The 26,667-nt window shown below is 55.6% G+C and overlaps 2 protein-coding genes across 2 annotated transcripts in view; one reads left to right on the top strand and one right to left on the bottom strand.

Moving 5' to 3' along the window:
• LOC307203149 (coronin-7-like) overlaps positions 1 to 26,667 on the bottom strand; it is a 124,519-nt gene that overhangs the window by 42,883 nt on the left and 54,969 nt on the right. The gene's annotated exons all lie outside the window — the stretch shown is intronic.
• Positions 360 to 25,757, top strand: VASN (vasorin). The gene is made up of 2 exons (XM_079953815.1): positions 360 to 499; positions 23,244 to 25,757. The coding sequence occupies exon 2, from the start codon at positions 23,254 to 23,256 to the stop codon at positions 25,219 to 25,221; it is 1,968 nt and encodes a 655-aa protein (XP_079809941.1). The 5' UTR covers positions 360 to 499; positions 23,244 to 23,253; the 3' UTR covers positions 25,222 to 25,757.

Here is a 26,667-nt window from a genome sequence, read left to right as displayed (position 1 = left end):
GTGGCGGCGGGAGAGGAGAGGAGCCAGTGGCGTAGCGTGGGGGGTGTCGGCCGCACCGGGCGCAACATCTGGGGGTTAGGGTTAGGGGGCGCAAATCCACGGGTTAGGGGGCCGCAAATTACTTGCCTTGCCCCGGGTGCTAACAACCCACGCTACGCCACTGAGAGGAGCAGCCCGCCCGGGGGCTGGCAAGGGGGCAGCCCGCTCCGCTGGCCCCTCCGCCGCCGGCTGCCCCTCGGAGCAGCTCCCCGGCTCCACCTCCGCGGCCCTGCAGCCAATCCGGCGCGGCCGCCCGTCGGAGGAGCCTCCCGCCGCCTCCCGCCTCCCGCCCCGTCTCGCCTTCGCTCGGGCGCCGCGCAAAGGAGGCAGCAGCAGCGCACGGCCAGGACGCGCAGGAGGAGCAGCCGGCGATGGAGCGCGCCCCCCGGCAGTCTCCCCTCCGCCGCTCCGCGCTCTAGACCCAGACGCCCCGCTCCTGAGTCGCCGCCCGGCCCAGTCGGTAAGTCCCTCGACGGCTCGCTCGCTCGCTCGCTTCTCCGGCTCCGCGTTCGCGCTTGCAGCCCGAGTGTCTCCGGAGAAGTTGGCGGGGCAGCGAGCGGGGAGACTCTGCCAAGCGCGCCGCACTCGTAGGGTTGGCCACTTGCGCGGGCCAGCCAGGAGTCGCCCGTCCGCGCTTCCTTCCTGCACGTCCCGCGCGCTTTAGTCGCGCATCAGCCTCGCCTACCTCGCAGGGTTGCTGTGCAAGGCGAAGCCCTCCTCTAGCGGTAGGGCCTGACTCGCTGGCCCGATGCCCAGCAGCGAGGGGCAGCTCGAAAGCCTATTCCGTGGCGCCTCCCCACGGACAGAGTCTGCGCTTGGCATGGACAAAGTCCCCGGTCGAGTCCCCAAGTCGGGCTGAGAGAGCGAGCCATGCCGGAGACGCGGGAGACGGACTCCGGAGCTCGGTGGGAGCCAACTCCTAGGGCTCGAGGGGTCTTTGACCCCCCCCATAAAATATTTGAAGGCCCTGGGCTCCCCCAAAGTTAATGGGCATTGCCATTCAAGTGGTGCGTGATCGATTATGCAGTGCCCCCAATATTTTATTCAAGTTGGCACCCCGGCAGCAGCTCCCCTTGGTAAGTTGGCAACCCAGGCAGGGCCCAGGCTCCCTCTCCTTGGACCAAGACAAGCTGCTCCCCCCCCCCTTTGCCTCCAGCTGCAGGGAAGCAGGAGTCCTCTACAGTGATCTGGGTTCAGCTCTGGGACAGAGCATGTGCAGAGTGCTTTTCCTCCCTTGCCACTACCAAATTATCTCACTGTCATTATAATAATAATAATAATAATAATAATAATAATAATAATAATTTATTATTTATACCCCGCCCATCTGGCTGGGCCTCCGCAGCCACTCTGGGCGGCTTCCATAAAAACCAAAAATACAATAAAATATCACACGTTAAAAACTTCCCTGAACAGGGCTGTCTTAAGATGTCTTCTGAATGTCAGGTAGTTGTTTATCGCTTTGACATCTGCTGGAAGGGCGTTCCACAGGGTGGGCGCCACTACCGAGAAGGCCCTCTGCCTGGTTCCCTGTAGCTTTGCTTCTCGCAATGAGGGAACCGCCAGAAGGCCCTCGGCGCTGGACCTCAGCGTCCGGGCAGAGTGATAGGGGTGGAGACGCTCCTTCTGGTATACTGGACCGAGGCCGTTTAGGGCTTTAAAGGTCAGCACCAACACTTTGAATTGTGCTTGGAAACATACTGGGAGCCAATGTAGGTCTTTCAAGACCGGTGTTATATGGTCTCGGCGGCCGCTCCCAGTCACCAGTCTAGCTGCCGCATTCTGGATTAGTTGTAGTTTCCGAGTCACCTTCAAAGGTAGCCCCACGTAGAGTGCATTGCAGTAGTCCAAGCGGGAGATAACCAGAGCATGCACCACTCTGGCAAGACAGTCCGCAGGCAGATAGGGTCTCAGCCTACGTACCAGATGGAGCTGGTAAACAGCTGCCCTGGTCACAGATTTGACCTGTGCCTCCATGGACAGCTGTGAGTCCAAAATGACTCCCAGGCTGCGCACCTGGTCCTTCAGGGGCACAGTTACCCCATTCAGGACCAGGGAATCCTCCACACCTGCCCGCCTCCTGTCCCCCAAAAACAGTACTTCTGTCTTGTCAGGATTCAACCTCAATCTGTTAGCCGCCATCCATCCTCCAACCGCCTCCAGACACTCACACAGGACCTTCACCGCCTTCACTGGTTCTGATTTAAAAGAGAGGTAGAGCTGGGTATCATCCGCATATTGATGAACACCCAGCCCAAACCTCCTGATGATCTCTCCCAGCGGCTTCATATAGATGTTGAAAAGCATGGGGGAGAGGACAGAACCCTGAGGCACCCCACAAGTGAGAGCCCAGGGGTCTGAACACTCATCCCCCACCACCACTTTCTGAACACGGCCCAGGAGGAAGGAGCGGAACCACTGTAGGACAGTGCCCCCAGCTCCCAGCCCCTCAAGACGGTCCAGAAGGATGTTCTGGTCGATGGTATCAAACACCGCTGAGAGATCCAGCAGAACTAGGAAAGAGCTCTCACCTTTGTCCCTAGCCTGCCGGAGATCATCAACCAGTGCGACCAAGGCAGTTTCAGTCCCATGTTGAGGCCTGAATCCCGACTGGAAGGGATCCAAATGGTCCGCTCCCTGGTCATTCCCAGGGAGTATTCCTCCGAAAGCAAAGGGCACATCATTTCTATGGGCCTCCGTCAGGACAGCTCCCAGCTGGCTGGGGGCCTAGCGGTCCTCTATTCTGCTGAGCTTAATGGCACCCCAAATCTCACTCCTGGGGGGGCAGCTGCACGTCCCCCCAGATGGGCTCAGTACCACTTGCCTTTTCCCTTCCCGCTTCCCAAGCAAAGCAGGTCTGGGAGAGGAACTCTGAGCAAAGATTCAGGAGGAGGGGGTTTGGGGGTGTCTTGGCTGAAGCTGGAGAAGGAGGCTTGGGAGAGCCAGCAAGGGCTGGCAGCTCCCTCACTGCTGGCGTCAGGCATGGACCCCGGGGGCCCCTATGCTGAGCTGGGATGAGAGATGTGGGTTGCCTCGTGGAACAAACATGTAGGAAAAGAGTCTGGCGGTCTTCCCTTCTTCTTGCGTTGGAACACCCTTTCCCGCTCAACGTTTGGGGGCTGGGTGGGCATTTTTGCCCGCCCCCTGAACTGCTTCCTCTCTCTTCTCCCCCCCCCCGCCTTTTCCAGCCCCTGTGTTTATTTTCTTTCGTACTTTATGAGTGGGATTCTGGGAGGTTCTGTAAACAGAGTGTCAGAGGCAGGAAGGAGCTGTGTGAATGAATGACAAGCCTGGAAGTCATCCAAGCGAACCCTCACCCCGACCCGACCTGGGGTGGCTCTGTCACTTCCGGCCTACTGCAGGACTGCCCCCCACGGGGGCCGAGGGAGAGGGGTGCAGGGCCCAGGGCCACTGTGCCAGGTGCCAGCTCCTCTCTCTCTGTGTGGTGCCAGTCAGGAGAGATTGCAGGGCCAGGTCTCTTCTTCCATTCCACTGGCTCTCCTGGTGTTGCCGGGGGCCAGGCTGGGGCTGTGACCACTTGGGGGTCTGGTGCAGGGCATCAGGCAGAGGTGCGGCAGGGAGCCTCCTGCTCATTATACACGCATGTGTCCCTTGGGTGCTTGTGGGAAAGGCAGGGCGGAACAGACTTTTCCCTACTTTATGGAGACAGAGAATTCCTTATCCCTTCTTGAGGGTGGCAGGGAAACAGTAGCCTGAGACTTGGCTTGCCTGGGGGGGCTAGACTGCAAATGTTAACCTGGCCCAGCAGCCGGTCTCTCTCTAGGAGCTGTCGTTTTGTGGGGCGCTGCGGGGGGGGGGCAGGAGTGGCTCTAGAGGTAGAATTCTCAGGACTCAGAGCAAACTAAGATTCTCAGGATTCCTTGGGTAAATCTGCAGTATAGAGATACAGATACAGTAATGAATCTAAGGAAGAAATGTGTTTGTAAAAAATTATACCGCCTTAATAGAATTAAAAAAAAATCTCTTAAGTGGTTTAGATAAAAAATGCAACAATATTCAACAAATTATGTCTTGGAATTAATCTTTGGACACGAAATCCCTGCTGCATCTCCCCTTCCACCGCTCATAACCCAGTTGCCCCCTGGACCAGTCAATAAAGGCCTTGGCATACTTTTCTGTAAGTTGGCACAGAATGTGCGATTGCTTCAAGGAACAAACTGCTTTTTCAAATGCTACAGGGCTCCACGGAGCCACAGGTTCTGAACGTATTTCCGAGGGATCCAGGGCTTGAACTGGATTGTGCTTGAGACAGGGCTGGTGGCAGCGAATGGGTTGTGTGCTCAACAGATGTGCAGCTGCCGCCCTGGCGCTTAGGGGCCCTGCATATGTTGCTGTTGTAGCTGCTCAGGTTAGATACTGCAGGGTGGGGGCCGGGGGTCTGCAGGCCACGCATGTGCCATGGCTGGGAGCACAGGGGAACAATGCCCAGGGAGGAGGGGAAGGAGCAGGCAGGGTGGCACAGAGGGTACCTGAGGCTTGGTAAGCTAACATCCAATAATTTAGCAAGCCCAGCCCAACTGCTACAACAGCCTACAGCAGTTGCATTTGGGTGGTTTAAAAGAGGTAAAGATGATGGTTTGTGCCCCCTGTTAAGACAGACGTAAAGCTGGAGAGCAACAGAATTGTAGAGTAGAATGGTGCACCCAAAGTTCATCTAGCCCAACCCCTTGCAATGCAGCCATCTCAACTAAAGCATCCCTGACAGGTGGCCACCAACCTATTTTCAAAAAGCTCCACTGAAGGATTGTCCATCACTTCTCAAGTCATTCTCCTTGCTCTTTATGATTACAGAATAAGAGCCCTGATGAATCACACTGACAGCCCACTTAGACCAGCACCCTGTTTCCAAGAGGGGACAGGCAGGTGCTTCTACCAAACTCACAGCCAGGCTTGAAGGCAACAGTCCTTGCTTCCTCTGCTGCCCAAGCGGCTGGTGTTCAGAGGACTGCCCCCTCCAAGACTGGCAGGTCCTCTGCACTAAATCATGGGAATCTCGAGGAAGCAGAGCCGTCACCTTGCCAAATAAACCTTATAACTATCACTTTGGGGCCATGGCTCAGCGGCAGAGAGCTCTTCCTTTGCACCTGTAGGCACCCCTGCTCCTAAATCCCCGGTCAGGGCTGCGATAGAGCCACACCTGCTCTTCCAGGGGGGGCCACCAAGTGAGATGGACCACAACTCTGAATCGGCAGAAGGCAAGAACTTCTGACTTAAGAGATAAATATGCAGTTCTGAAGTGAAGAGTTTTAATAGTACAGTCATACCTCGGGTTGAAGTAGCTTTGGGATGAATATTTTCGGGTTGCGCTCCACGGTGACCTGGAAGTAATGGAGTGTGTTACTTCCGGGTTTCGCCGCTCACGCATGCGCAGACGCTCAAAATGACATCATGCGCATGCACGGAAGCGCCAAATCGCAACCCGCAGACGTCCAGACGCGGATTGCGTTCACTTCTGGATGCGAACGGGGCTCCGGAATAGATCCCGTTCGCATCCAGAGGTACCACTGTAACACTCTAAAATCTGCTGCCTGCTTAATGAGAAATTTTTTTTTGATGAAGAGTTGTTTTTAATCAAAGAGAACACCAAGAAAAGAGAGAGAGAGAGAGAGAGAGAGAGAGAGAGAGAGAGAGAGAGAGAGACTGACTGCTGGATCAGGCCCGTGGCCCATCTAATCCTGACCCTGTTCTCATAGTAGGTGACCAGCTGCCCCAGTGGGAAGCCAGGGAGCAGAACATGAGCACATGGGCAACACTCATTCAGAAACATTGCTGCCTCTGTAGTCACTGTGGCGAATGCCACCAATAACCATCTCCTCCTCCATGAATTTGTCTGATCCTCTTTTAAAGCCGCCCAAGTTGGCGGCCATCCCTGGTCTCTTACAACAGGGAGTTCCACACATTAACTACGTGCTGCATGAAAAGGACTTCCCTTTTACCTGTCCTGAATCTTCCAATGCCCAGCTTCATTGGAAGCCTGTGAGTTACACCAAGCATAATTTTACACAGTGGTGTAGCGTGGGTTGTCAGCACCCGGGGCAAGGCAAGTAATTTGCGCCCCCTAACCCTATCCCTAAACCTAACCCCCAGATGTTGCGCCCGGTGCGGCCGGCCCCCCCTGCACCCCCCACGCTACGCCACTGATTTTACACATTTCTCTCGCGCTGCCTCTGAACTCCCTGCCATGGGAACATATTCACCCAGTGCTTTTCCAGCTGCACTGGCTCCCAGTGGAGTACAGCGTCAGATTTAAGGTGCTGGTTTTGACCTTTAAAGCCCTTCACGGCCTAGGACCCTCATACCTACGGGACCGCCTCTCCCGGTATGCCCCGCGGAGGACCTTAAGGACCATAAATAGCAACACCCTAGAGGTCCCGGGCCCTAAGGAAGTCAGACTAGCCTCAACCAGAGCCAGGGCCTTTTCAGCACTGGCTCTGGCCTGGTGGAACGCTCTGCCTCATGAGACCAGGGCCCTGCGGGATCTGATTTCTTTCCGCAGGGCCTGTAAGACAGAGTTGTTCCACCTGGCCTTTGGCTAGGAGCCAATTTGATTCCCTCCCCCTCTATCCTTTCTCCTTCTGCGATGGAACTCCTATTTGGGGACTTCCCTGGCTTTTTTCTGGCCCACGTAGGACCAGTCTGGATAGTTGGCCTTGGTGAAGATTTGACGTTTTCATCCCCAAAAAGTTTTTGATTTGAATTTCTACTGAAATGAGGCTGCATTTTAATGTTGTGCTTAATTTTGTTTTTAAGTTGTATTTTAATCAATTGTTTTTATACTTGGCGTTAGCTGCCCTGAGCCTGGTCTTGGCTGGGGAGGGCAGGGTATAAATAAAAATTATTATTATTATAAAAAGTCCCAGACTTTCCCACCTTTCTTCACCGCAGCTCCTCACAGTGCCTCCTGAGCCGCCAAGTGACCCAGTCCAAAGTCAAAACAGGTCACCCTTCCACCTGGCAGCAGCCAGCTGGCTCACCTGGGGGGTGCCCCTTCCTTCCCTCCCTCCCTCCCTGATGCGCAGCCCGGCCTCTTCCTTAGAAGCATCCCAAACCAGAAAGGCAGCAGCTGCCTCACAACATTGGAATTCTCATTAGTTGGTCCTTGGGGAGCAGCATTCCTGGCGGTGTGTGCAAGGCAGGAGAGTGCGCAAGGCAGGAGGGTGCGCAAGAGGTGCACCAGGCCTCCTCCTCCTCCCACGCAACTGGCTCTGGCTGTGCGGAGAGGCTGGAATCAGTTTCTTTTTGGAAGGCTGGGCTTCCTGGCTTGCCTCCTCCGGAACACCTGAGGGGAGCCCCAACCATCCCCCCCATGCCTGCCAGAGAGGAACGAGGAGGCTGGGCTGCTGGAAAGACTGCAAAACCCGTTCCAAGCAGACAGGAGAGGGGAGAAGAGGAGGGGAAGCAAAGGCCAAGGGGTTGGGTCGGGGGGGGGCTTTCTGAGCTGCGGCGTGGCTCTGCGTTGCCCAGGGATTGCCAGAGAGCAATGCCAACCTTGGCTGCCCAACTGATGCCCAGAAACGAACCCGGCAGAGGAGAAACAAAGGCAATGGGAGCATCTAGCCAACTCTGCAAGGGGACCGATGGGATCCTTGCAGATTTTTAAGCAGAGGCCAGGGGGCCAGCTGTCGAGGGTGATCAAGATTCCTGCATCGCAGAGGGTTGGACTAGATGACACTCAGGGACCCTTCCAGCTCTACAGTTCTATGATCGTGTCAGAGAACATGAGCACAGTCAGAAGTCCAACAGTCTGTCCCTTGGTGCAGGGATTGGAAACAGTTTGACTGGAGAAGTCAGCTGAGCATCGACTTGCTCCATGGCAAACGAGTGCCTGTATTTGCCAGGCGAGAGGCCCAGCGCAGAGAAGCCGGGAGGGAGCCCTGTGAGTGGGTAGCTGCCCAAGGAAGCCTCTGGCGCTGTTCCCAGAGGGCACTGGCACTTGCCCTCCACCTCAGGGTGCATCCTGCTACTGCCGCCAGCTCCCTTTCTTCCTGGTCTGGTGGCTGCTCGCACCAAACTCCAGCAGAGACGGCTCAGAGGCCAGCCGGCCTGAGCCGGACAATGGCTGCCTTGTTTGTCGTGCTGGTGAGAGGAACTTGCCAGGAAGGTGAGCTGGCAGGAAGCGTGTCCAACAGGCACCTAAGAGGCAGCTCTGTGGCAGACTGTGGGGGGCCCAGTGTGTGGCAGAGGCAGGGGAAAAGGAGCCCCAGCCTGCCAGGAATGGGTTTGCACATGTGGCCCCCGCTCTTCTTCATGTTCCCCCCAGCAAAAAGCCCAGGAGATTCCTTTGATGTGGCCTCCCCTGCCCTGTGCCAAGGGGCTGAGACACCTGGCACGTGGCAAGTCTCTGTGCTTGTGTGGAGAGCCATTTGTGGCAAACAGATAAACGGATGGTGCCAACATGGTCAGGGAGCCCCCGTGCCCCCAAAGGGGGAACCTCGCACAGTTCTCTTCTCTCGCAGGAAAGGCAGTTTTGGAGGAAAAGTGAGTAAGAGGCAACGTGGTTGTAGTTTATAAAATTATGCAGGGTGTGGAGAATGTGGACAGAGGAAAGTTTTCCTCCCTCTCATAACAACTCAAATTCATGGGCATTCAGTGAAGATGAGTGCTGGACAATTCAGGATGGATTAAAGAAAGTCCTTTTTCAGACAGCAGATATATATAGAGAGGGGGGGGCAGGGGTCAGCAAACCTTTTCAGCAGGGGGCCAGTCCACTGTCCCTCAGACTATGCGGTGGGCCAGACTATATTTTGAAGGGGGAAAAATGAACGGATTCCTATGCCCCACAAATAACCCAGAGATGCATTTTAAATAAAAGCACACATTCTACTCATGTAAAAACACGCTGATTCCTGGACTGTCCGTGGGCCGGATTTAGAAGGCGATTGGGCCACATGTGGCCCACGGGCCTTAGTTTGCCTACCCCTGCAATAGACTATGGAACTCCCTCCCACAATTTGGAGAGCTTTAAAAGAGGGTGTTGAGACAAATTCAAGGAGGGCGGGGCTATTGATGGCTCTGCTCTGCCCCAAAAGGCTTCCAAATGCTGGTTGCTGGAAACCTCAGGAGCAGGGATCCTGCTTGTGGTCTTCTTCCCATGGGCGCATCTGGTTGGCCCCAGGGAGAGCAGGAGGCTGGAGTGGGTGGGCCATGGGCCTCATCCGGGAGGCTCTGCTTATGCTCCCTGCCAGCAAGGATCTCTCTCCTGTGCAGCACAGTGGAGGGGCCTCCTAGCCGGGCACAGGTGCCATCAGTGATGCCAAGGCTCTCTGGTAGCAGAGGTGGTGCTGCAGTCCTGCCAACCCAGCTGACTCGCTGCCAACCCAGCCGGCCGCAGGAATGCAAGTCGGCCAGCGCCACCCTGAGCTAATGACGGGGTACCTCTGTGTGCCTGGCTAAGGATAGCCTGGTGTCCTTGTGGCAGCTGCGGTCAAGGCCAGGAGGGAAGGGGAGAGGGGCAGGCACCACTGGTCCCCTTTTGTGCCCCACAGAGGAGTGACAAAGCAGGCTGCAAAAGGGGGCCCTGAGCCATTGATACCCAAATGACCCTGAGCCATTGTGGGCGCTGTGCTCTGTCCCGGGGGCAGCAGAGGAGAGCCTAGAGGCTGAAGAGAATTCAGCAGAATTGAGCCCCAGGAGGATGGCCAGAGTGCGAAAGATGGGGCAGCTCTTGCAAAGGAGAGACAGAAAGGCAGAGGCGGCTCGCCGAACCTGTCCCTGCCAAGCCCCGAGGAGGAGGAGGGTGGAGATCCGCCCTGCAATTAATCCTGCGGCAGGTTTAATCCTGGCACTGCGGTGTCCCACTCCTGACCTGGGTTGAGGCTGCGCTTGGAGGAGCCGTAATTAAAGGGGCAGCAGCGACAGCAGACGTTACTCAGCAGCCTGGATGTGGCAGACACGTCAGCGAAACCCGAGCCCGGACGTTTCCGAGCAACATTCCAGCGGGCAAAGGCTGGTGCTGGGCACTCCTCCCAGTGCCCTCCCAAAGCCCTCCTCGTCTGCTGCTGCTGCTGCTGCTGCCCTGGTTATGTGGCATGGCTCTTCCTCCCTCCCCCCCCATCCAATTCCCCAACTGGGGCCAAAGCCAGTCTCAGAGGCTCTTTTCTGGCTCTCCCTGGACCAGCGCAGACCAACTATGGTTGCCACAAGCCCCAGGCTGAGCAGGGATGCCCAGCAGCCTTTTCAGCACTAAGCAACTTAAGCTGGAGCATGCTCACAGAAAAAGGGGGAGTTTGGTCCAAGCCGTGTAGTAGATGAAGGACATACAGAGAAAGCCAACCCTACTCTTAAGACAGCAGCAGCCGCCCCCTTGGTGGGAGGGCAGAGCCCTCCCAAACTAGCCTGTGGCCTCATGTCTTTGTGTGTGTGAGGATGCACCAGCATGGGGTTCGAGTGCTGGTCCCGTGAGCGTCTGTTTGCAGAATCGGGCAGAGGTACCACCCCCCTCCCCGGGCCCAAATGTCTCAGGCCAGGCCTGCATGCAAACAGTGCCTGCTCCACTAAGTTCCCCTGAAATTGGAGAGGTTTTCATGCCTCCCCAGTTTTGCAGAGTGAGGTGCAAGCCTCTCTCTACAGAGCTCTGGGGAACCCCAGAAGCAAGGGCAGATCTACTGTGAAACAAATGAAATTGTTGGCGAACCAGAGCAGTGCACAGAAATGCCGTTTACCTTCCCGTTGGAGCGGTACCTATTTATCTACTTGCACTTTGACGTGCTTTCGAACTGCTAGGTTGGCAGGAGCAGGGACCGAGCAATGGGAGCTCACCGCGTCGCGGGGATTCAAAGCGCTGATCTTCTGATCGGCAAGCCATAGGCTCTATGGTTTAACCCACAGTGCCACCCGCATCCCAATCGGGCCCCATAAGCAGGCATGCAAACCCTGAAATTCCTTTGTCCTTCTTGCCTGCTGCTCATGCATCATGTGCAAGTGAGATTGCCCCGGCTGAAAGCATCGAGGGCCCCAGAACACACTGCTCACTCTGCCGAAAGGGAGAGTGAACTGGGAGAAAGGCAGCATTGAACATGGTCCCCCCCCCCCTTCCCCGTCTCTCTCGCACGTGCAGATGAGACCCCCACTTGGCAGCTCTCTGCAGAGCCCAGGTGTTTCCAATGCTGCCTGGGCTACTGACAGCCCAAGAACGCCGCCTGCACTGGGGGGGGGGGGCATTGACGGTGTCAAGGAGGGGCCTGGCTTTAAGGAAAGAATGTGGGGGGGGGGAGCCCAGCATATGCAAGCAGAGCCTCTGATGTGCTGCCAACCGCAGAGGCAGCCCCCCCTCCCAGCCTGGGATGGTGGGGGTTTTTTTTAGCAGGCGCAGGAGGGAAGCGTTAGGAGACGCCTCTGGTTCGGGTCCGTGCATCTTGGGAGCAGATGCATCTATCGCAGCCACTACAGAGGAGCTGCGCATTCCTGCGGGGCCCAAGTGCCCCCCCCCCAGCCAGGATTGGGGGCGGCGGGAGGCAGCGCGCTTTGCCCCGGAGGCCACAAACCCCACAGAGTTCATAAGGCAACTTTCTCGCTGCCAAGGGAGGAATGGCCTCGGAAGTCTCCCTTCTCAACACGACCAAAGGCAGAAGCGATCGCAGCTGCCCTGCGGATGTGAATACTCACATGGGGGGGGGCGCAGAGGAAGAGGATGCTTTGGCCAGGATCTGGGGAGCGGAAGCTGCCTTCTTCCACCAGCCTGTGACCAGGAGGGGTCCCGCCAGGGCAGGATAGGGCCCTTCCACGCAAGCCCCAGTCCTCAACATCTCCCCTTGCAGACCTGCTCCTGTTGCAACAGCCAGCGCGCCTCTCACTCAAGGCGCCCCAATCAACCACTTCCTTGTTTTTCCAATGACTTTTCCTAATCAATCCAAGCCGTGGCGATTAGGAGCAAAGCTGGCTTTGCAAGCGTTTGGGAAACTCTATTTTTTTTTTGGTCGTTCGCTCGCAACGCGAACACAAAAACGGCACAAACGCACACACGCAACCTGCACAGACAGAAGACCTGCGGGAGAGTAGAGCCCAGCAAGGGTCCTCTGTGGGGTGGGGTGCAGAGAGCAAGGCTGTCTGTCCCTGGGCCAGCTGGAAGGAACGGCTGAGAGCTTTTTGGACCCGGCTCCAGGATCCAGTCGACTGAGCGCTGAGCTCATCGGGCAAGAATGAGCCTCAAAGCCACAGCGGTGTGCAATTGTGTGTGTGTGTGTGTGTGTGTGTGTGTGTGTTCACCTCTGCTAATCTGGCTCCAGCCTGGGCAGTGCACTGACCCTTCCAGGCCTGGCAGAGCCCCCCCCCCCCGCGCCCTGCCGCCAATTAAGAGGACTTTCCTGTCTCAGATCCCGGACAACAAGCTCTCCTAATTAGTAATGAGCCCATTTCGAGGCTCTGATGGAGCCTCTGAGTTGCAGCAGCGCCTTTGCCTTGGCGCATGCCCAGTGGCTGCAGGGGGGGGGTCAAGGGGGAGAAGGGCTGCTCCCCCACCAGTGAGGAGAATGGAGAGAAAGTTGAGCCAGCAGCTCTGGGGTGATATGGGGGAGAGACAGCATCTTAGTTTACACTAGATTCAAGGTGGATTGGAAGCACATATAGTATTTGAAGGGGGGGGGCAAAAAGCTAGGCAAGGGCCAGACCATTTTACTTTGGGGGGAAAGCCAAGTTTTTTGAGGTGGGGGCAGAGGAGTATAGAATTGTGCACAGCATGGAGAAAGTGGAAAAGAGAGACGGCTTTTCCACTCTGTGAAAGTGAAGGCTGGGAGGAGATTCAAAAGGAAGGACTTATTGACACAGAAACGCAGAACTGGAGAGCTGGAAGGGACCCCGGGGGTCATCCAGTTCAACCCCCTGTAATGCAGGAATCTCAGCGAAAGCATCACAATACAGAAGCAGCATTTCTAGTGAAGGTGGTGGGTGTGTTTCTGTGCCAATGTTGGGAAGCCTAGCTAGAGAATGCTTTGCAGTACGACCCACATCCTTGTGGAACTCACTGCCACAAGATGTGTCGATGGGGACTGGCTCATGGGGCTTTAACTGGGGATGAGACCAATTCCTGGAGGGTAAGGCTGTCTCTGACTACTAATCATGATGAAGACAGATAAAGAGATATAACCTCTGGCATCAGAGTCCGTCTTCCTCCAAGTACCAAATTCTCGGAAGGGGAAGCAAGGGGAGGCTGTTGCGCCCCAGTTCTGGTGCTGTGGACATCTCAGGGACATCTGCCTGGGCACAGCTGCAAATATGTGTCTTTGATCCCACCCCGCAGGGCTGGTTTTGTGTTGCCTTCCTCTGGGGCTCAGCAGAGGGCAGGAGTTCAGGAACAGTGCCGCGGGCAGCTTGCAGAACCCTCTGTACTTTTTGCTCGCGAATTCTCCCCTCACACCTTCTCTCTGCCAGACACACATTGACCCTATTGTTTGCTCCCTTTTGCACTGACTCCCGGTGGAGTACAGGATCAGGTTTAAGGTGCTGGTTTTAACCTTTAAAGCCCTATACGGCCTAGAACCCTCATACCTATGGTACCACCTTTCCTCGTATGCCCCACGGAGGACCTTACGATCTGCAAATAATAACATTCTGGAGATCCCAGGCCTCTGGCCTTTTCGGCTGTGGCCCCAACCTGGTGGAATGCTCTGCCACAAGAGATCAGGGCCCTGTGGGATTTGACATCTTTCCTCAGGGCCTGTAAGACAGAGTTGTTCTGCCAGGGCTTTGGTCAGGGCTCAGCCTGACTCCCCTTCCCTTTTTGTATAAGAACTAGGATGAAAGAGCCTCCCAGCATTCTCACACGCCCATATAAGATCAGCGTACACAGTTGGGCCTGATGAGTATTTAATGTTCCCAACCCAAATCCTGCGGAAAGCCATCTAATTCTGATTATAATTTTATCCTGACTTGTTTTTAAGAGGTGATTTAATTATTGTTTGATTTTATATCACTGTTTATATTTGATGTTAGCCGCCCTGAGCCCGGTCTCGGCTGGGGAGGGTGGGATACAAATAAAAGTTGCTGCTTCTTCTTCTTCTTCTTCTTCTTCTTCTTCTTCTTCTTCTTCTTATTATTATTATTATTATTATTATTGCCAGGCCCAAGACAGCCCTCCTGGGAGCAAGAGGTTGCCAGCAGCTGCCCCCATGGCATATCTGGGTCACCATGAAAGGGCAGCAAAATTCCTATTATTCAATTTATTCTTGCGTTTTGACTGGGGCTGGGAAGACGGCAGTGGACAGGAAGAAGGGAGGTTCTGCCGCAGGAGCCAGAATTCCTCCTTGCCGATTGGTTTATTGCTCAAGTTGCCACAGAACAGGTTCAAGGGGGTTTGGGGTTCATTTTGGATGAGGTCCAGCAGCCGCGATAGGGGATGTACAGGGCTGGGGGTAATCAGGGATGTTCTTTGACCCTTCTTGCTTATCCGTAGGTAAATGAGGAATTCCTGACAGTGGCCAGGAGGCTGCCTGGCAGCTCCCAGGAAGGGCGGGGGGCATTTGCTGGCTCTCCCACCCCCATCCTCACCCCTAATCCTGACCGCGAACAGAATGCCCGGGAGAAACTGGAGAGCCCTGACCCTGCAATCAGGCTGGGGTCAACCCCACTTATCTCCTTGCCAGCAAAACACAGCAGCCCCTTCAGGAGGCCAGGGCTGGCCTGTCAGCACCCCCCCCCCCAGCACAGCTGGCTCCCATTACCCACAATGCTCCAGGCCAACCTTCGCCCCAGTAGAGGGGCCCCCGGTCTGCCTTCACCTGACAGGTTAAGAGATTGCAGAAGGAACAAGAGGGCGGATCAAGGGGGTGGGGGAGATGGGGGGAGGCAGCAGCAGAAGAGAGGGAGGCTATGGGGCACCCAAAGCGGGCAGGGGGAGGGAGGAGGGCTGCCAGGAGAGGACCCTGCAACAGCTGCCTGCTCCACCCTGTGTAGTAAAGGGAGAGGAAACCCGCCCCCCAGCCCCCACCATGCACAAACACACACCGGCTGTGGCTGCAGCTACCCAGGGATACAAAATCTGGCATCAAGCATCAAGGACCAAGAGCTTGTCAGTTGGGTGAACCCATTAGAAAGACATTTCAATTAACTAAAAGCCAATTAACTAGGCAGCGGACTTAAAACTCTCTGGGGAAGCGGTGGGCTTCCTTGGAGGATTTTAAGCAGAGGTTGGGTAGTCATCTGGTCAGGGATGTGTTGGGATTTCTGCATTGCAGGGGTTGGACTAGATGACCCCTGGGGTCCCTTCCGAGTCTACAATTCTTTGAAGCTTTCGTATATTTATGTGTTGCCTTTAGAAGAGGTGATGACGCCTGTACTGAGAGGATACCCTGACGCAGGTAACACACACGTGGGCATCGTTTAAATATGTAGAAATATTCCCACCTGAACGCAAATGTACTTGATTAATCTACGAACGAAAACTCGTACGCCCAGTCAGTTTGGCATTTCTTGAGCCGGGTCACACAGCCAAAGTACCTGCAGAGGAGGGCAGCAGGGCAGGCCGGCCGACCAGGCACAGCTCCCAGCTTGAAAGGGCAGGATCGAGCCCAAGTCCCAGCTAGCCTCAAGAGCAGCCAGGCAGGTGCCTCGGATAAGTTCAAAAGCAGGGAACAAACGCCAAGGTGCTTCGTTGTTAAATATTTGATTTTTTCTCCCAACCTCAAAACAAATAACCGTATACAATACCAGTGCAAGACTGGCTTATTACGTAAAGCATTTCAACCCAGGAAATCCTGCCCAAAGCCTTTAATGGAGGACGGGCACACCTGTCCCTACAAAAAACAAAGCTGCTTCTCATCCAGATCTTTCCCCAAGCCCTTTGTCTCTCTCCGATGACTTCTAGGCTTCTCCAAAGGAGCGATTTGGCAGGCCAGATCCAGTACCACCTAGCTAAAGGGAGCCCAGTCCAAGATTCCCACCGCCGGCTCCCTCGCTGCCTAGCAGCAACTGAAAGAAGCTGGCACAGAAGCTGTGCCCCTGCTGTTTGCCCCCCACCCCAGTGCCCTGGTATTCTGAAATCCAGCCTTCTTCTCAGCATCCATATGCACAGAGCCTCATGGCTGCTGAGGGACCCACACACTGCAAATGCCTCTAACCCAGCGCCCAGCCCCCCAGACATTGGGGACGACAACTCCCACCCCCCACCCCACCCCCAGCTAGAGGTGAAGAGAGCTTCAGCCCAAACTTCAGAGTGGGCACCATGTTGGCTTCCCCATCAAAGCCTTCCCTCTCCGCCTGTGGCCGGCCCCTGCCATTAGGCAAGAGAGGGAGGTAGTTGCCCCAGGCGGCGGCTGGTGAATGTCAAAAAAGGGCAGCAAATGGTTATTTAATTTAGTAGCCAGGTATTTTTTGCCTGCAGGGAGACGCACTTCTGGGACTTTGTGTCTCGGGTGCCAAAGTAACTTGGCCAGCCTTGGAAGGTAGAGAGCTGCCTTGCATTGGGAGGGGCAGGATCCTGGGTTTGGAAAGCAAGCCTGGGTGGGGAGGAACTGTGGATGGAGTTGGGGGGGGGTGTAGCCTGGAGAAGAGGAGACAGAGAGGGGATGCAAGAACCAGCTTCAAGGATCTTAGTACATTGCATGGAAGAGGGAGCAAGCTTGGACCCAATGGATTTAGGTTACAAGAAAAAGATTCTGACTAAACATCAGGAAAACGTTTCTGACAGTCTTCTTCTTTCTTCTTCTTCGGCGATCCCTCGTAGCTGAGTAAGGCTGTCTTCCATGAACACGGTCTTAGCAGTGAGTCCATAAGTGACTGTGGAGGCCAATTCTGGATCCACACGTCCTTCCACAGTGGGGACGTTGGTTTCCAGGCGGGAGTTGACCCCAGTGAGGGTTTGCCAAGTGTGCCTTCCTCTCAGCACATTTCTCCCTTGCGTCCTGAGTTCGAGTGTCTTCAAAGCCTCATGACACCTTTGGTCAAGGCTGTTCTCCAACTGGAGCGCTCGCAGGCCAGGGTTTCCCAGTTGTTGGTGTTTATGCTACTTTTTTTAGATTAATCTTTAAACCTCTTTTGTTGACCACCAGCATTACGCTTTCCATTTTTAAGTTCGGAATAGAGTAGTTGCTTTGGAAGACGGTCATCAGGCATCCGCACAACATGGCCAGTCCAACAAAGTTGATGTTGACAGTAAAAGCTGTTTGCCAGTAGAACAGACTCCCAAAAGAGATTGTGGACTCTCCTTCCTGAGAGGTTTTTAAGGAGAGGCTGGGTGGTCACCTGTCGTGGATGCTTTAGCTGAGATTCCGGCATTGCAGGGGGTTGGACTAATGGCCGTCGTGAGTCCCTTCCGACACTATGATTCTATGAACCACACACTCTCCACAACAGCCTGGCAGGGGGCTGGACTGGATGACCTTTGGGGTCCCCTCCCACTCCACAATTGTCAGAATTGTCGACACTGACTGGCAGTAGCAAGGAGTGCCCTTTGCCTCTGAGCCTGCCTGGTTCTGTGGCCCTGAGCACCATCGCTGAATCCTGCCTTATGGAAAGCATGTGCTGTTCCTCTTTCTTTCTCTCTCTCGCTCCCCCGCCAGCCAACTTTCAGGGGGTGCCCCCAAATTCTATCATTGCAAGAGGGGGTGAAAATGCCCCTCCCCACCGATTCCCTTCAGGAGATTTCTTCCCTGCGAGACCATCGGTCAACCTGCCAGGGAGGGGGCCCATCCCAGGCCTGCCCCCTCCCCTCCCCTCCTCCATCCAGCTGCACATTCCAGCCTTTGTTACCTGTTGGTGTGGTGCCAGCTTTGGGGGGACCATTCCAGAGCCCTCCTTTGCCGAAGTTCATTAGCTCACTTATTAAAAGGGCTGACAGACATGCTGAGAAAGCAGCAGGCCCCCCTCCCATGACCCCATCATGCCTTGGGGGCATTCCTGGGCGGCACAGGACCCACTCCAGCCTCACTCCCACTTCAGGGAACAAGAAGGGGAGTCCTCCTCTTCCTCTGCTCTCCCCCCCCCCCCACTAAAAAATAACCATGCCTGGCTAAATGGCTCTGCTAAGAACACAGAGAGGAGCAGAGCCGGAATCTCAAAGATTTCGAGGGGACAGGCCCTGCCCTACATCATGGGGTCTGGGGGATCCCACTGCTCCCTCCTCCTGGGGTGGCCAAGAGTGGCAGCCCTGGGGGGGGGGTCCCAGTCCAGGAAAGAGCAACTGCTGGTCTCCAGAGCGAGCGGAGGAGCAGAACCACGACTCTCCCACTTGGGCAAAAGCAGCGTTTCCTGCCCTGGGTGCCCGTCTGCACTTTTTCCAGTGGGAGAATTCACTTGGAAAGTATTGCATCCAAACACAAAGCTCATGCCAAGTGTTTTTTTGGGGGGTGGGGTGGGGAGGAATCCAAATGTGGGAGGCTAGATGCCTTCCCTGTTCAAACCCAAACCCTGCACGGCTTGCAAGTTTTGGAATCGCCTCTTCGAGACACTAAAGCACTTCCATGTGTGGCTGCTGAAAACAAATAAATCTGCCCTTTTCCCCTTATGGGGTATCCAAGAGCCCATAAAGAGTCCTTACGTAGGTTCCCTATTGGTAGGAGAGAATAACAGAAGCCAACAAAGAATATTGAGAAGCAAAGCAGCTAGTAAGCTTGATCTTTATTGAACTGTTGCAACAGGGTGCTCCCCTCACTTGCAGGAAAAGAGGAGGACCCACAAAAATGCTGTGCAAGGGCTTATAAAGACTTTTGAAATTCCCATCCTGTAGATCAAGACCACATACATCACAGAAGGGGTGTAGCTCAAGACCCCCCCCCCCAGATACATCATACCTACATCATAGAAAGGGCGGTCTACAGCAGAAATCTGAGTGCTTTGTTTACCTCCTGTCTGCCAGATTACCTGTTTAATGGTCACTTGACTGGATTGCCTGAGGAGCCTGGCCAGTCTTTTGTAATGATAAATACTTAGTTCCTGAGCCAGGTCAGGATCACACCCTATTCATATCTTAAATGTGCCCTTAAGACAGGATTTTTGAGGAAAGAGACAATGGGGAGGTTTCCCACTCTGACCTTGCAGAGAAGTAATTGAGGTCAGTTTGGGAATCAAAAATGGTTTCAGGTTGGTCTTCCTGTGCTGATCTATGTACGTGCTTGGTTGGTACGCTTATGAACATTTAACATATATCTAAGACCTCAAAATTCCTGTCACAGGGTCCACTTGCAGGACTGAGCCCCACCCACGATGCAACTCTGTGTTGGACTAGATGACCCTCGGGGTCCCTTCCAACTCTACAGTTCTATGGTTCTCTGAATCTCCAATCCACCAGGGGGGCTCTTGATTCAGTCCCTTCCAGGGCACTCTGCAAGCAGGCCTGGTATTCAGCACCTTTAAACCCGGCACTCAGCGCCAGCCCTGCTGGGATTGGCCCTGCAGTGGGAGCGAGGGGCGTGAAGCACCTCTACAGTCCAGCTGCTGGCTCTGACCTCACCTGGCCTCGGGTGATTGGCAGGTGCCCACCATGATCCACCTGTCCAGATCTAGATATGTCCAGCAAACCAGATCCAGCTCCTGGCTCTTGGTCTACTTGCCGGAGAGGGAATCGCATGGTGGGCAGGGGCACAGAGAGAGGCATCTGCTGCAACTCTTTGGGAGTCTGTGGGATTCAGGAGCCTAGGAAACTCTTAACTCAAGACAAGGGCTGCTCTTGAGATACAGGAAGAAGGCAAACAGGAGTTTCTTTCCCCCCTTTTTCCTTCTGTGATGGAACTCCTACTTGGGGACTTCACTGGCTTTTTTCTGGCCCACATAGGACCAGTTTGGATAGTTAGCCTTGGTGAAGACTTGACGTTTTCATCCCCAAAAAAGTTTTTGAGTTTCTGCTGAAATGAGGCTGCATTTTAATGTTGTATTTTAATCTTGTTTTTAAGCTGTATTTCAATCAATTGTTTTCTATCTGGGGTTAGCCGCCCTGAGCCCAGTCTTGGCTGGGGAGGGCGGGGTATAAATAAAATTTATTTTTATTATTATTATTTCACCACGCCTCTGGAGAGGGCAGGGTTCCTCCTGGGCTTTTGACAGTTTTGCGGGAGGAGCCAGATCCTCATGGAAAGAGGGGAGTGCGTGTTTTCCTTCCAGACCTCCCCCCCCCTTTCTCTGCCCCCCACCCATGGGTGTCCATCAGCAGCACCCAAAGGCCAGGGGTTTCCAAAAGTTTGCTCTGTTTCCCTTTGTTTCCATGCTGGGGGGCTCCCGTGCACAAGTCTGTTCCTCTGCTCTTTTCCGGTGACCTTTGGAGACATGAACTGATGACAGGCTGGGCCGACCCCCCTCCCTCTGAGACATTGCTAATATATACAAGGAGGAGAGACCGGTTACGCAGAATGAAATCATCAACTGGAGTGAGAGGGGCGGAATGACACTGGAGTGTTTTGACCCACGGCTGCCCGCCTTACAATGCGCAGAAAAACGCTCTGTGACTTCCCAGGGGCTTGGCAGCAAAGAAGCAAGATGGGTTTTCCCGGCTAGTCACAAGACGCCTCTGTGCGACCAGGGAGACGTGGCTGCAGTGAGACATGCGCCACTCCCTTTGGAGGGGGGGGAGCGCATGGAGCTGCTCTTCTCCCCCCCGCCCCAGGTGGGAGCCATTTCTGCCCATCACAGGGAGCAATAAATGTAAGTCGTAGAATTGTAGTGTTGGAAGGGACCCCGGGGTCATCTAGTCCAACCCCTGGGGGTGCAAGAATCGCAACAGAATAATCCCTGGCACGTGGCCATCCAACCTCTGCTTGAAAACCTCAAACGAAGGAGAGTCCATCATCTTTGGAGGTTAAGTGCATTGCATTGCGCATACCACCAGAAAGCCCTTCCCAATACTGAGTCAGAGTAGTAGTAGTAGTAGTAGTAATAAATGAGGAAGTGGGTGGCGCTGTGGGTTAAACCACAGAGCCTAGGGCTTGCTAATCAGAAGGTTGGCGGTTCGAATCCCCGTGACGGGGTGAGCTCCTGTTGCTTGGTCCCTGCTCCTGCCAACCTAGCAGTTCAGAAGCAAGTGCAAGTAGATAAATAGGTACCGCTCCGGCGTAAAGGTAAACGGCGTTTCCGTGTGCTGCTCTGGTTTGCCAGAAGCGGCTTAGTCATGCTGGCCACATGACCTGGAAGCTGTACGCCGGCTCCCTCGGCCAATAAAGCAAGATAAGCACCGCAACCCCAGAGTCGGCCACGGCTGGACCTAATGGTCAGGGGTCCCTTTACCTTTACCTAATAATAATAATAGTAGTAGTAATATTAATAATAATTTATTATTTATACCCTGCCCATCTCGCAACAAAATATTAAAAATACAATAAAGTATCAGCATTAAAAACTTCCTTAAACAGGGCTGCCTTCAGATGTCTTCTAAAAGTCAGAGAGTTGTTTATTTCCTTGAAATCTGAAGGGAAAGTGTGGGCGCCACCACCGAGAAGGCCCTCTGCCTGGTTCCCTGCAACTTCGCTTCTCGCAGTGAGGGAACCTGCCAGAAGGCCCTCCGAGCTGGACCTCCATGTCTGGGCTGAATGATGGGGGTGGAGATGCTCCTTGCCATTTGGATTCATGGGATTGGGTCCTCCCCTCTGGAGCAGCAGAAAACAAGCTTCCTTCTTGCAGGGGGCAGCCCTTCAGACGTCTCTCCCACCCCCTCTTCCCTTTCCCAGCCTTGGATGCAGTTTGGGTAGTAAGAACTCGCCGTATGCAGAGCCCTGAAGATGCCTCTGCCGGATTGAGGCCAGGAGGGCTTCCTCCTGAATGCTCCTGCCCAGAGCCAAACGCAGCTGGGGGGCTGGCCGGGCAAGGGCTCCCCCCTCCCCGGGCTGCAGGACGTCCAGTTTGCTGCAGCTGGTGGGGAGCAGTCCTGGGTGGTAGGAGACGCAGCGCAGAAGTAGGTTGGGTGGGGCTCCCTTGACTCGGCCAGATGGCTCTACCTCACTTGCCTGACTCAAGCGATAGACATTTGGGGGCAGGGGCAGCCAAGGTTCGGTGCAGGGGCGGCAATCTGGGGCAGGCACCCACCCCCCTCAGCAGCTTCAGAGAGAGCAGCTCTGCGACGACAGCATGGGGCTGCGTGCCTTTATCCGTAGCTCCGAGGAAGGACGCCTGCTTGGCATGTAGAATGTCCCAGGCAGGGCTGAGAAAGGCTGCCCCCTATTCCCTCCTTGGTGAGCCTGGCAGAGGCGCCACATGCCAGGGGTGGGCGGAAGTGGGGAAGAGAAACAGATGCGAGTCTTTGAGCTGTTGGTCTGTTTTCATTTTCCTCCCTCTTCATTTCACAAGTTGCCTCCCTGGTGCAACAGCCTCCAGAGCTGTGGCAAGAGCTGGAACGATGGCCTGTCCTTTCCAACAGGGGGTTAAAAAATATAGTTTGCAAATCCACCTCGTGCCAGAGTTTCTGATTCTGGTTTTGCCCAATTATCGCAAAATATAAGCTTTGTCGTTTCTGGCATGCCCAAACCACAGACTTCATTCAAACCATAATTAAGCTTTCGATTAGGTTTGCCCCAGTAATGGCTTTTGACTTCCAAAAAAACCCCCTCTCTAAACAATCTCCACTACTGGATATCAACAAACAACTGGGAAGGAGAATCCATAAAAAATCTCTTAAGAATTGTTTAACTAGTGGTGTCAGCACCGATTCATGTTAATCTCAGGATTGTGGGTTCGAGTCCCACGTTTGGCCAAAGATTCCTGCCTTGCAGGGGTTGGACTAGAGAACCTTCGTGGTCCCTTCCGGCTCTGCAGTCCTGTGATCCTCTGATTCCCATGTGACCCCTGGGTGTCCAAAAAGCAGGAAGGTAGGCAGCACCAGGTGTCACCTGAGGACGAAGCTCGGGGGGGGGACTGGCCAAGGACAGGTGGGACCCCCCCTTGCCCAGGTGTAGTTTTTATGATGAAACCCCCACGTTGCGCCCATAGACAAATAGTGTGTCTTATAGAGTGAAAAATACGGTAACCTCCCAGTTCCTTAGGAACAGTAAAGGCAGGGGGGTAAGAATTGTACACTATTGCTTGGAATGGGGGGGGGGGTGTCTCACCAGAAACATGCCCCTGCCCCTGCCTTGCAGGAGCTACCACAATCCTCTCCGGCGCTAAACCCTCGCCATGCCTCCTTCCCCGGGAACAAACCCAGTCGGGCTCTGCCAGCAGAATCCAGCTGAGCTGCGAACCAGATTTCCGGAAGGGCAGGAACTTGGGGGGGGGGGGCTTGCAGCAGAACGGTCAGAAGTGCCACCGTCCAACCCGTCTCTCTCTTTCCCCCGCAGGAGCCACGCCATGAGGCAGCTGGCGCTCTGGGCACTGCTGGTCCTTCCCGCCGGGATCCTGTCCCGGGCCTGCCCCTCCGAATGTCAGTGCAGCCAGCCCCAGACGGTCTTCTGCATTTCCCGAAGGAGCCACGCCGTCCCACAGGGCCTCCCCCCGGACACGGCCAACCTGTACGTCTTTGAGAACGGCATCCGATCCCTGGGCGAAGACAGCTTTGCGGGGCTGCCGGCCCTCCAGCTGCTAGACCTGTCCCAGAACCTCATTGCCAGCCTCCCAAAGAACGTCTTCCGCCCGCTGGCCGGCCTCCGCAACCTGGACCTCTCCTCCAACCAGCTGTGGGAGGTCACCAACGAGAGCTTCCACGGCCTGCGCCTTCTTGAGCGGCTCTACCTGGAGCACAACCACCTGCAGCACATCCACCCGGCCGCCTTCGACTCGCTGGAAAACCTTCTGGAGCTGAAGCTGCAAGACAACCAGCTGCGGACACTGCCGCCCCTCCAGCTGCCCGCCCTGCTCCTCCTGGACGTCAGCCGGAACAAGGTGACCACCCTCGAACCGGGCGCCTTCCGCGTCCCCAACCTCGAGTCGCTGAAGATCGCCGGGCTGGGCCTGGGCGAGGTGGAGGAGGAGCTGCTGCGGAGCGTGGCCGCCCTGCACGAGCTGGACATCTCCGACAACCTGCTGCCCGCGGTGCCCTCAGCTCTGCAGCTCCTGCGGGGCCTCACCAAGCTCAGCCTAGCCGGCAACGCGCAGATCTCGCACCTGCGCCCCGAGGACTTCCGCGAACTGCGCAACCTGCAGGAGCTGGACATCAGCAACCTGAACCTCAGCAGCCTCCCGGGGGGGTTCCTTGCCTCCTTCCCCCGACTGCGGGCCGTGGCGGCTGCTGCCAACCCCTTCAACTGCGTCTGCCCGATGAGCTGGTTCGTCAGCTGGGCCGCTAGCGGCAAAGCTCTGCTGCGGAGGCCCGAGGAGACTCGCTGCCACTTCCCGCCCAGGAATGCCGGCCGGCTGCTCCAGAGCCTGGAATACGCAGACTTCGGCTGCCCGGCCACCACCACCACCACCAGCGTGGGCACGCAGAAGACTGCCGGCCCAGATGTGGCCAAACCTGCGCCCAGCCGCCCGGGTGCACCCAGCACGGCCGGCCCCACGGAGCTGACATCAGCCACCTCGCCCATGACGCCAGAAGGCCTGCCCAGCGCGGAGCCTCGCCTATGCCCACCGGGCACCTGCCTCAACGGAGGCATGTGCCAGCTGGATGCCCAGAACCACCTGGAGTGCGACTGCCCTGTGGGCTTCACCGGCCCCTACTGCGAGACTAGGGCCCGGGCGACAGCCGTGCCCACTGCCGCCCGGGTACCCGCCCCTCCCGAGCGGCTGGCCATCAAGCACGTGGGGGGCACCTCGCTGAAGGTGGACCTGCAGAACGAGGCCTGGTCGTCTTTGGAACTGAAAGGGATTCGCCTGACCTATTGGAGTCTCTCCGGGCCGGACAAGCGCCCTGTCACCCTCCGCCTGCCGGCCTCTCTGCCAGAGTACACCGTGCGAGGCCTGGCGCCCAACTCCTCCTACCACATCTGCGTGGGGCCTCTGGGGGCCAAGGCGCACGAGGACGACCTGTGTGTGGAGGCCCGCACGTTGCACCTGACTCACCAGCAGCATGCGCCCGTCACCCAGGGCAAGGGCACCAGCCTGGCACTCGTGGTGGTGCCCGCCGTGGCTTCTGCGGTGCTGCTTGCTGCTGCCGTGGCCGCTGCTTCCTACTATGTGCGCCGGAGGAGGAGGAGGAGACAGGCGCACGCCGCCTCTGGAGCTGCCGGCCCGCTGGAGCTGGAGGGGGTGAAGGAGAACGGGGACCTGGCGGGCCATGGCCAGAAAGTGGCCCCCAACGGCCTGGAGTACGAGGTGCCGCTCATGCAGCCGCAGACGGCCAGCCGCCCTGCACCCAGGACCCTGCAGCCTTCCTACTTCTAGAGCCAAAGAAGGAGCCAAGAGAAGCTGGCATCCGGGGGTGAAAAATCGGGTCCCAGCCTGCCTAGGGGGGTTGCCTCGTAGCAACACGGAAGTCCCCTAAGGCGTTCCGAGCACAGAATCTCCAGGGGTGGACCCGATGCCGTCGGACTAGGCGGCCGCTTAGCCATGGCTGCCCCAGGGATGCCCGGAGCGTGGCCAGGGGCCGCGGAGCAAGGCAAGAGGGCTCCATGTTCTGGCAACGAAGGATCCTTTTGCCAAGCCGGGGGCAAGCAGATGAAGGAAAGACCAGCAGCCCCTTCTGCTGGGGGGGGGGGGCCTTGAAGTCAGGGGAGGGGGAGGGGGGCACGAGACGGAGCTCTCTGGGGGAGCTTATCGGGAAACAAAGCTTTATGGACGCTTAGAGAATATTTATAAGACAGGATTACGTCCCATTTCTTCTGGGAACAACTCTCTTTTCTAACACGGACGGAGCCTTTTTTGTAAAAACTGGGCTGTGTAAGCGTTTTTGTACAAAAAATAAAAATTTCAAAAGGAAAGAGGTGTTTCTGAAGTGTGATGAGTGGGTAGAGGGGGGGCTCGAGGGTTGCGTGAAGCTGGGGTGGGGTCCTCGCCCCCTGCTGTAAGGGACGGTGGCAGTAAGGGGGAGGTGGGGGTCTTGGACAGGAGGGGAAGTCGAGGCACAGTCTTGCTGTGCTTGGGGAGGGTGGGCTGGAGGCTGAGGACCCCCCCCTTCACTCAGGGACAGGGCAGAAGACCACTCACACATGAACTTCCCGCACAGACCCCCACCCTCCAAGATGGGGAGACTTATACCATGTCCAAGGTGCTTTAGTTGAGATTCCTGCATTGCGGGGAGGGGGGCACGGCTAAATGACTCTTGGGGGTCCCTTCCATGGTTTCACTTTTTTCCTTTCCTCCACATCTCAGAGAACAATTAAAAGTGGAGAGGGAGAGAGAGAGAGGAGAGTCCTGTTTCTGCTGAAAATAAAATCCCTGCACCAAATGAAGGAAATGCTGAAGCTTCCATATGGAGCCCTTCCTGTAATTTTGAAGAAAAAGGCCACCAAACCACTTGAAATTCTTTCATTGCAATGCTTCCGCAGCCAGCCATTTCTTGGGAAAAGCAGCGAGTGCTGATTCCTTTATTGTAAATAGAGAGTCACCACAGTCTACTCAGAAGCAAATCCCACTGTAGTCCATGGAGCTTACTCCCAGGTAACTGGGTCAAGACTGGGCAGCCTGCAGTCTGAAGCATTTTTGCTCAGAACGAAGTCCCACTGACTTCAATAGGATTTGCTCTCTGGTATGTTCCTGATCAATCTCACAGTTTCCATTCAGTATTTATTATTATTATTATTATTATTACTGTTATTATTATTCTCCGCCTTTTTCCCTGATGGGACTCACGGCAGCTTACAGCTAAAATTCTATTTCCATTTATTTGTG

The sequence above is a fragment of the Podarcis cretensis genome (assembly GCF_951804945.1).
Source record: "Podarcis cretensis genome assembly, chromosome: 14".
In the NCBI taxonomy this organism is placed as follows: Eukaryota; Metazoa; Chordata; class Lepidosauria; order Squamata; family Lacertidae; genus Podarcis; species Podarcis cretensis.
This window is presented reverse-complemented; position numbering and strand designations above follow the sequence as displayed.

Bases quoted from the DNA above. Each gene is read 5' to 3' on its own strand.
- VASN (XM_079953815.1), top strand. From the start codon at position 23,254: ATGAGGCAGCTGGCGCTCTGGGCACTGCTGGTCCTTCCCGCCGGGATC.